Below are 9,977 nucleotides of genomic sequence, written 5' to 3'. Positions count from 1 at the left end.
AAGTAGCATTTCCTGATTTGAAGAATTTTGTAGTCTTTAAAAGTACTGTATCTGAAAAATATTTTTTTAATTTTTATTTCTCTATTAGTAGAAGTTTTTACTAGGCAGAAGCATGATTGAATTCTTCTTGAGGGCTGTTTTCCCTTCACTTTATCAAAACTTAATTAATGTAGTTGAATGTACAAGATTGGCTATGATTCCAAGTCAAACTTCTGAAACTTTTTTTAGTACTGTTTATGGACACCACCAAAGATAAGTGCTTTGTCTAGAAAATTGCAACTCTCAGTTGCAATTCTACCATGAACAGAGTTGGGGCTGGAACCCAGCTCTGCCTTGACTGGGCCATGGGAAGGAAGGTACGGGTTAGGTGTTGGAGAGAAGATAACTCTGTGCTTCCAGCCCTTAATGCTGCCCACCTCAGGAAAGGCAGAGAAGAAAACTAACAAATGTGTATAGAAGTTCCAAATTTTATTGCAATGTCCTCTGTGAACTGGAGCATGTTGCATGTAGAACCAGCACATGGCTGTTCATCTGGTATCTCTAGGACCAGCTGTGAGGATTTTCAGCCTAGCATTGTACCCAGGAAAGGCTTCGGCGGTCTCCTCCTGGACTGGTTCCCATGGTGTGTTTGGGGCTGAGACTGGGACTCTGCAGCTCTACAGTCAACAGGGGAGAGGCTTTGTGTCTTGGCTCACCCTTGCTTCCTGAACCACTTCTTTAAGCAGCTGCTGGGGAATGCCTTGGTGACTCTGGTGGTCCTTGGCTGATGTAGCTCTGGGTGTAGCTGCCAGCACCTATGACTGGTCCGTGGCTGGTCCCACAGCATCTTCGGGGTCAGCTCTGGGAATCTGGGGCCTGAGATTGTAATGGGGAGCGGCTTCGGGTCCGTACACACCCTCCCTGTCTGGACCTGTGGCTGCCAGCTTCTGGGGAATCTCTTGAGGATCCTGATGCCCTATGGCTGGCAGATATTAAGGTCCATCTCTCAGCAGTATTCCCTAGGGCTGCTGCATGGCTGTCCCCATGACATCCGTGGAGCTGGTTATAGACATCTTTATCCTGATGTAAATGAGACTGGATTGTTCTCTGCTCCATCCTGGTCTGTCTCGACTGGCTGCTGCTCTCAGGCACCCTGAAACTGTGAGCTGGCCCCAGTGCTGCCTGGCTGGAGGTGCTGCTCTCAGGTGCCATAGAGCCATACAATGGCCCCAGTCCCTGCTCGCTAGCAGTGCTGTCATCAGTAAGATCCAAGTTGGCACCGGAGGCTGCAAGGGGAGGCAGGAAGGTCAGAAGGACAGACCTTCAGCTCTGCTGTGGGAGAGGCTCACACGTCTCTTTGGTGAGAGAGGTTTTGGCAAGGCTGCCAAACCTTGCCTGGCCCCAGCCCAGTGGTGTGTGGCTATCTGTCTCTTACCATTGCTCACGCTGGCACAGGTGTTGCACTCCCAGCTGTCTGTGAGGTTGCTCAAGTAGGAGCACTGCCGGTGGGTGCCTTCTGCAGCACAGGAGCTGCACAGAAGCAGCTGCCAGGGCCTGGGTAGATAAACACATTGTGGATGTGAGGACAAAGTGAGCCAAGCCAGGGAGTGCCTGACGCATCTCTGGTGCTCAGTCCTTGCTCCCCCAGCCTATGATGAGACTGAGATCCCAGGCAGAGCCCCAGAGGGCTGCTGAGCCAACTCACCCTTCTTCTTCTGCCTGCTCCCTGCCTCGTTGGTAAAGGCATTCACTGACATCGCAGCGCCTGTGCCTGTTTCCCAGCAATGCATAAGCATCATTGTCCTCCCACACTGGTCTTCTGTCAGTGAAAGGAGGGAAAATGATGAGTCCCCACTGCTCCTGGACTAAAGATGACCCAAGGTATCCCTGCTTCTCTACCCTGACTCCATTTCCAGCTCCTCCATGAAGATGAGACCAAAGCTCACAGGCAGCAAAAGGCTGGGCCTGTTGGGGAAGTCTCTGGGCAGGCATAGGTCTTTTGCCCTCATGTCTTGAGAGCCAGCAGGACACCAACCTGTCTGGGATTTGGATTCCCATGATGAACATTTCTGATTTAAATTTGTCCTTGTTTCTGCAGTGGGGGCACTGGAAGCACTTAATACCTGTGCACGTTGCCTGTCCCTGCAGCAGAAACACAAGCAGTATGAGCAGGGCCTGGTGCTGCTGAATGCTGCCACACCTGCAGGGTGAGAGGAGGGCTCCTACCTGAATGCAAGCCCGGTGGAACCATGCATGTTTGCAGGCTGGACACACCATGGTGCTGTAGGACTTTTTGTCTCCCACAGGATCCATGCAGATAATGCAAGTGGTGTCTTGCTCTGGAGTTGCCTCTACTGCCTGCTGAGGGCTGTGCTCTTGGCAGAAGGAACTAGGGGAAGATGGAAGGGATGGGCAAGATGAGAAGAACTGTGAGGAGGGCAGAGGAATAGGAAGGAGCTCCAGGCCTTGGCTGTGTCAGGCTGCTGGGAGGTATCATGGTAGATTCCTCACTTCCTCAGCTAGTGCTGACAGCAGGGGGTTGGCGGCTAACAGGCCAAGCCTCATAGCCCTTACCTGTACTTTTCAAAGTGCTGACTGACACATTCGCCCTCCACGGTGCAGGGGAGATGGAAGCTGCGTTCACAGCCTGTTTCTGCGCAGGTGATGGAAGCCCCTCTCTTGCCACAAATGAAACAGTGCTGGAAAGAGCAGAGCAGCCCCATCAGTGGCCAGCTGTGGGCTGGCCCCACAGCTCTGGCAGAGTACAGGATGTGGGCATAGCTAGGTCACACTGCGTAGCCATCTTGTGGACAAGACTCTTCTGCCAGAGCAGGATTTTCTCCTGGAGCTGGTTGGAAAAGCTGATGTTCCTTTCTTGGGAGCACGCTAAACTCACCAAATCTCTCCAGTCGCAAACCTCCTTGCTACAGTCTCACCTTCTGTTCTGCCTGCTGGATTGTGTATCTGATGTCTTCAGGGCGCAGCACTACGATTCTGTTCAATATTCTTCCTTTTTGAAGGAGACTGGTGGAAAACATCTGTACAAGAGAAAAGAGTAAGATCTTGTTAGGACAGAAATGAAGGAGCCATTGCTTAAAGGGAGGTGGAAAAAGTCCTAGAGGAACTCACCGCACAGAACGCATGGACGCAGATCCCAAAGTCCACATGTTTGGGCCCACAGATGCTTGGGTCAACATCTATCTGCCCACACAGCATGCATGCTGGAGAGGAGAGAACAAATGCAGTGAGCAGCTGGCAGGACCATGTGTCCCCAGAGGGCTTTCCCCAGGGGCCTGCTCTGTGCCTGCCCTGCTTGCTGAGGGGCAGCTCTGGAGGCTGTGGAGGGGAAGGGAGTATTGCAGGCACAGTGCTCCTAGCAGGCAGCCACAGCCCAGTCCTGGCCAAGGAGCTGAGGAGCCCTGCTCGCAGCAGCTGGGGAGCCCCTGCACGCCTCTCAGTCACAGGTACACCAGCTGTACCCCTCTGTCTGGTGGCAGGGGCTGCATATAGGGGCTGCACTTAGGGATACTTTGATCTCACCCAGCTCCTCTGATTCTGGGGTCTCCTGCATCCTTGTGGACATGGTGCACATTGACAGGGAGCACTTGCAGAGCTCCTGCCCTGACAGCACTGGGCTTTCTCCTCTGCACACTCCTCTGCCAACCCTGAGGGAGAAACAGGATGAGGGTGAGTTTGCAGCTTTGGGCACCTTAGCAGCCATGTGCAGCCCCCTCCTCTCTGCCCTCTCCGCACCTCACCAGGTCACACTGACGCTGCCTGAGCCCAGCAGCCTTTGCTCTGCTCCCAGCCCTGTATGTCATAGTGGGACCGCTCCCTGCCATCACTCTGACATAGTCACCATCTCACCATTGTGAGGGGCCTTGGCACCGAAGCAGGAGGATGACAGTTCTTGCAGCCAGTGCAGAGTGAGGTGCTTGGAGCTGGCCATGCTGCAGAAGGATGGCCTCCCTCCACCTGCTGGCAGTAGAGCTGCCCCTTGGCCAGGTTATAGCCCTGGAGCCACCCTTAGGCATCTCTGCTTTTTCACCCTGATCCTGTTTCTAGCTTCTCCATGAAGAAGAGGCAAAGGCTTACAGGTAGTGAAGGGCTAGGCTTGCCAGAGCAGTCCCTGGGCAGGCAGAGCTCTTGCAGGCTCAACGTCTCGAGAACCAGCAGTACAATACCAACCTGAGTGGGGTTTTCATCCTCACAGTGAGCATTTCTCAACAAAATCGCTTCTTGTTTCTGCAGAGAGGCCACTGGAAGCAGAGATGCCACTGTTCAGGGGCTGTCCCTGCAGCAGAAACACACGCAGTGGGAGTGTGAGTGGGTCCTGGTGCTGCTGTGTGCTGCCGTGCTGCAGGATGAGAGGAGGGCTCCACTTGGATTCAGCCCCACCAGAACCAGGTATGTGTGCTCTGCAGGAACTGTGTGCTCTCTTTATTTTTTCTTATTCTCTTTTTTAAAGTATTTTAATACAAATTATAAAGAAGTTTGGTTGCTTATATAAATTAACTATACATATATTTTATATGTGGTCCAAGACAATTCTTCAGCCAAAAGTTTGGAGGTTCATGGGTTATGCCTAAAGTACTTCCATTTCAGCAAGTTTAGAATCTGAAACCACTATGGACTAATAGATGAGAGGTATTTTCAGCATGGTAATCTACTAAAGGTTTGATTTCTCTGTTTTAGTTGCATTTTTGTTGTGTTATTATCATTAAAGATAGCATTTTGATTTTGCATTTAACAAGAAAAAAGTCATAATCCTGGGTAGATAGATGCTCGTTTAAAACAAACAAAAACTTCACACTAGTGCTTATATGAGTAATTGGTCATTGAGGAAGGGAAAAATGAGGCCTCTTCATAAATGCAGAAATCTTTTTTTAGTTGCAGTGGGCTGATGACTACCATGTTTCCACATCTGGAGAGAAACTGGTAGAAGCAAAGTTTTGGCTGTGATATGATTGCTTCAATAGAAAATGTTAAGGAATACTGGAAGAATCTGAAAGGCCTACATTTGGGAAGAACTAAACTCCAAGGATGAGAATGTAGTTAAATTAGGTTAATGGCAGAGATTAAATAAGTTAGTAGCTGGCTGTGGTTACAGTAAGTCCTCTAGGAAATGATAATATTGGACTTAGTACTATCTAAAACTGATTGAACAATGAAATTGATGCAGAGGAGCAATAGAAAAAAATGTAAAAAAAAATATTAATGAAGTATGTGAAGTATGTGAAACTCATAAACTGATAATGGAGAAAGTAAATTAATTATAGGTAATTAAAAATGCTGACAATTATGAAATCAGATATGCAGAGAACTAGCTATATCTCTCTTATTTTATGATATTAATTGAAAAATTCAGATATTAATTACTGACCAAATTAATTACAGAAGCGAACAAAGATTTGAAGTAATGAGTAGCTAGTGAAAAGCCTGACACTATCAGATTTTTGGTGCTGAGCAAGGAGTGGAGATTTACAATAGAGAGCATGACAGTCTGCAGCCTTTATGACCCTGTCAGGCCTAGTAATTGTAGGTCATCATTTCAAAAAAGGTAGCAGAGAAGATGGTAGAGGATCTTATTTAAAGGAAAAGTCCTCAGCAAACTGGGGGCTGAACTAAAACAGAAAAGTATTAATTTCATCACAATATTATAAGAATGAAGTTTTAAGCAAGACGTAGGTCTTTCACTCCAGAGTCTCACTTATATTTTATGCAGTTCTAGCTGTCTTGTATACATGAGGTTAACACTGCTAAAATCAATACAGTTTATAGTAGTGCAATCTCTAAGGATGCAGCATGAGTAGGAACTGCATTCTATTTGCATGGTTTGTTATGAGGTTAGAGAAGAAAATGTAATTTCCAGTTAAGTGTGTGATTGTTGTGGATGCAGAATGTAACTACAGATTAAGTTATCAGTGTCTAAAACAGGTACAGAGTAGTCCACAGATGATGCCTAAGATCTTTGATGAAGTGTGGGAGTTAACCAGGAATGAGGATTGTCAGGCTTTTCTTCCTTTCCTGCCCTTCAATGGAGAGGATGAAGTCTATTTGGAATATTTAAATCCCATTTTTCAAATATGAACAAATAAATACAGACAAGAAAGGTGTGCACACTGCAGCTGTAAAGCTATTATCAAACTTAGTAACTTTTATTTTCTTCCTGAAATCCTGTCTGTGCAATCTATTAAATGGTTGTTTTTTTAACTTTTATTTTCCTTCATGTTGCAATTTACGTTATGAGACTTCAGTTCTCTGGCTTTTGTTATTGCTTGTCAGAAATGAGATGAGTGGACATAAAAGTAACATTTGCTTTTGAATTTTAGTACAATTGTTCTATCTTTGATCTGCTTTATTATACAATGAAGACGAAGAAAAAGATAAGATTAAAATTACACTCACTGACCACCACAGTGTAACCTTTCAAAGATAGCACGAAGTTCTTTAAATTACACACTTCTTAGGAGAAAATCATAAGCTTGTGGACAGCTGCTGACAAGTATTCTGTATGATATTTCTAAAGCTAAACTCTGTCCAAATCCTTCACTTTGGAAATAGGCTGCAGTTGCTAAGTAAACTCCTAAGCCAGCAGGGATATTGGCACTATGCCTGAAAAATCAATTCCTGTCCTTAACCTTCATCTGATACGTATTAGGAAAACCACAACAGGAACTAATTAACAGATACCTGAGTTGAACGCGAGTACGGGCCAAATTAAATTTTCTATATATTACAAAGGATTATCATAGCAGAGTGGGAAGAACCTAGCTCCCTGGTTTCATTTTTAATGTTTCCATTAAAAGAATTGAATTGACTTAAAAAAAAAAAAAATCCTTACTCTTACCAAAACTTCAGCTTATGGATGGCATTATGGTGTCTATGTATTGGTCAGTAACCCATTCTGTACTTTTGTTTGCATCGTTTTCGTTCTTTGTATAAATGGCTTTGTTCCAGTCTAGAACATAGGAAGAACAGTTTAGGTGAGAAAATAAAAACTTGATTATTTCCTTACGAACCTTACAAACTTTTCCCTATGGACCTTACAAACAATAATACTAACCTAACTGTACTTTCCACATAGATCTTCACAGGAACATAAGAAATCTGAATATAGAACCTGCGGGTCAGCTACAAAATATAGATTCATTTTCTAAATATAAGGCTATCTACAGATCATGCTCTCCAATGAAGTTGTTTCCAATATTTCTCCTATTAGTTCATCTAAACAGACAATTCAAAATGCTGTACAGCATAAGCCAGTGGCTCTCAAAGTAGGAATCTGTGACTAATTCTCAAAACTTATAGCAGTTGATTTTTTTTTTTTAATATAAATTCATGCTGTTTTACTGCTGTTCATTGCATTAAATACCAGTTTCATACTTTCTGGACATGTAGATACTGTAGTTACTAAGAACAGGTTGTAAATCTGTGAACTGAAATACATTGCTAAAGCACACTAGAAATAATATGAATAATACACATAGCATCTAACTACTAGAGAACATTAGAATTTCTTGAGGCAGTTGTATAAAACTGACAGTTATTCCTGCTCTTCCTGCTCAGTAGATCAATGGCAGGTGAATATTAGAAAAACAACTGGTTTATCAGTTTGTAAACCACTACAGAGGGAAGTAGTGAATAACCAGCTAGCAAATCCTTCATGCCGTAGGCCAACATTCCAGGTGTGCAGCAGGAGGGAAAGATTGGGCTTATTGTGCTACTGGATTTCTGCTCTGAGAATATGTGATATGTTGTCTATCAGAAGGAAGGGCTGCAGTCGAGGCTAACAACTAAATTTGTATAGCACAGTTGCAGTGGGGGTTCTCTTCAGCTGTGAGTGGTGAGATGCTCAGGAACTTTTTCCTCCTGCAGGAGTGGAAAATGGAAGTCTGGAAAGGTAAATTTGGTGATGACGTATGGCCTTCTTAGTGAGAATGCTGTGAATGCCAATGTCTAGAGTACAGTAAGGAGCCCTCAGAGCCCAGTCTGTCTCACCAGCTGTTGGGATCAAAGTATTTCTGGAGATACTGGCTTTTGGATACAATAATATTGTGATTATTACCAGACACTGTTACTAAAGACAATGTGATGCTTCTAGACAGCATGGACAAGAAGGCTATTGCCCAGTTTTCATTATCACTTTATTTCTGTTTACATGTATCACATTCTAAATGCAAGTTGCTCTACGCAGTTAGATACCATAACTTTACTGTAGTAGTAGTATTCCGTTTTAGAATTGTCTGCGTTGAAATGAGTGGTAAATGATTGGTGCATAAGTGTTTCAGTTCATTTGGATAATTAAAACAGGTTCAGGAATTGGGATAGGTCTTCTTCTCATCCTGATTTTATTGAACTTGTAAAGTGACTCAGGGAGAATTAATTGAAGTGATTGAATTCCCATAACGGCACAACATATGCAGCATTACCACCCTGCAGAATGGTTGGATTAATGGATTCTTCATGAAGTCGCTTGAAACAGCGTGGAAGTTGTTAATGGGCAAAATACTATGGTTGCTGCTGTCCTTAGAATGTTCAGAACTCTAAGTTGTTATGATGGGTGGAGCTGCCAGCAGCTTCGGTTAGAAATGTTACCAAGTATTTTTTACTATATCATCCTGTTCAGTTGCTTCTGTAATTTGCTTATTAATATTAGATTATAAATAATCTTTGTAGACAAGAAAGGACAATGGCATTTGAGACTCTGGCTTGGGGAATAAGAAGAAGATGCCAACTTGAAAACTCAGGCTCTTAGAGCAGTTCTCAAAACACTAATCTCTTCATCTTCAGTGGTGGTTTCTACTGTGAAGGAGTTTATAACGCATGTATAAACCGTTCCTGGAGATATTCAACAGAACCTACAAAAGTGCTACAGATTCTCTTGTATGCTTTTTTTCCTCTCTCCCCACAGTAAGCATTAGGTATGATCTGGAAGCAGACTACAAGGGGTGTTTTTCTGCTGTGGAGATGTTGAGCAGGGCAAACTTTTATGACAGATATAAAACAGTGGCAAATCTGGGAATGGTTACAAATACTGTTGGTCCGAGCATTTTAAACTTTCAAGGTATTTGAAATTAACTTCTTGCATTTGGGGAATGAGGCTTTGGAAAAGGGGAGCTCTTTCATTTCAGGTTTCTCATTTTTCTTTGTTATGTGCTCAGCTCTTAAAAAATTACAACTATGTGGTGAAGAACTGCTAGTACAATAGTACCTGCTACCTGCCGGTAATTTTGTTTCATGGTCCATAATCTTGGATGAAACTATGGTATTTGGAATGATTTAGATGGGCTTTTTCTTCTAGACGTGAAATGTAGGTGGACTGCTGCTGCTATTCAGTATTTACATAAAGAAAACCTGGTGTTCAATCATTACTCTTACGTAATCAAATTCTTTCTTTTTGATCCTCCATTACCACACCTCTCAGCAAGCAGATGTGTCATCCTTTGTCTAATATCTAAACAGAAAATGAAAAATGTTTTTATGAGCAGTGTGCTTACTTAAGACAAGTTTAGGCGCAAAGAGCTGAAGAGTAAACATGCTTTTTACTCTAGTGGTCCGCAGAGAAGATCCTCTTGCTGTTCTTTTCTACTGCAACAAGAGAGCTCAAAGTAAACTATTTTCAAAGGCTTATCATTGTTACCACACAGGGAGAAACTAGGGATCTCTGGATTTTTTATTTTTTATTGTATTTTTTTCCTGTAGCCCTTTTTGTTTAAGAATAGGATGTTTTGGGTAGAGGGAAAATATATGTTCCTCTGCATTGCTGAGAGTTCAAATACACAATCTACATTCTTTTAATTATAAGAGAGTGAGCAAATTTGGGCTCTCTTGAGGCTTTACATATTACTTATCCCATTTTCCAGACCTATTCTATATGTTATCCTGCCTCTAATCTCTGGTGACTTGTTTCCTTATGCACAACTCTCTACCTCACAGTGCTCTTGTAGCTATCAAGAGTTCCATCCCATGAAATACAGAAGTGTTTCTGTTGACCA

General features: G+C 43.6%; 1 protein-coding gene and 1 long non-coding RNA gene across 2 annotated transcripts in view; one reads left to right on the top strand and one right to left on the bottom strand.

Moving 5' to 3' along the window:
• Nucleotides 1-690: 690 nt before the first annotated feature.
• Nucleotides 691-3,708, bottom strand: LOC104910171 (PHD finger protein 7-like). The gene is made up of 9 exons (XM_031552778.1): nucleotides 3,520-3,708; nucleotides 3,109-3,200; nucleotides 2,916-3,017; nucleotides 2,554-2,678; nucleotides 2,206-2,368; nucleotides 2,015-2,121; nucleotides 1,685-1,798; nucleotides 1,415-1,533; nucleotides 691-1,265 (listed from the first exon to the last, which is right to left on the bottom strand). The coding sequence occupies exons 1-9, from the start codon at nucleotides 3,698-3,700 to the stop codon at nucleotides 835-837; spliced, it is 1,434 nt and encodes a 477-aa protein (XP_031408638.1). The 5' UTR covers nucleotides 3,701-3,708; the 3' UTR covers nucleotides 691-834.
• Nucleotides 3,709-3,830: 122 nt separating this feature from the next.
• LOC116216441 overlaps nucleotides 3,831-9,977 on the top strand; it is a 114,026-nt gene continuing 107,879 nt past the window's right edge. The window contains exons 1-2 of the long non-coding RNA XR_004159176.1: nucleotides 3,831-4,076; nucleotides 4,231-4,386. This is a non-coding gene — a long non-coding RNA (uncharacterized LOC116216441). The remainder of the gene's footprint in view (nucleotides 4,077-4,230; nucleotides 4,387-9,977) is intronic.

The sequence above is a fragment of the Meleagris gallopavo genome, chromosome 3 (assembly GCF_000146605.3).
Source record: "Meleagris gallopavo isolate NT-WF06-2002-E0010 breed Aviagen turkey brand Nicholas breeding stock chromosome 3, Turkey_5.1, whole genome shotgun sequence".
Classification (NCBI taxonomy): domain Eukaryota; kingdom Metazoa; phylum Chordata; class Aves; order Galliformes; family Phasianidae; genus Meleagris; species Meleagris gallopavo.
Note: the sequence above shows the minus strand (reverse complement) of the source record. Positions and strands in the feature narration are given on the sequence as shown.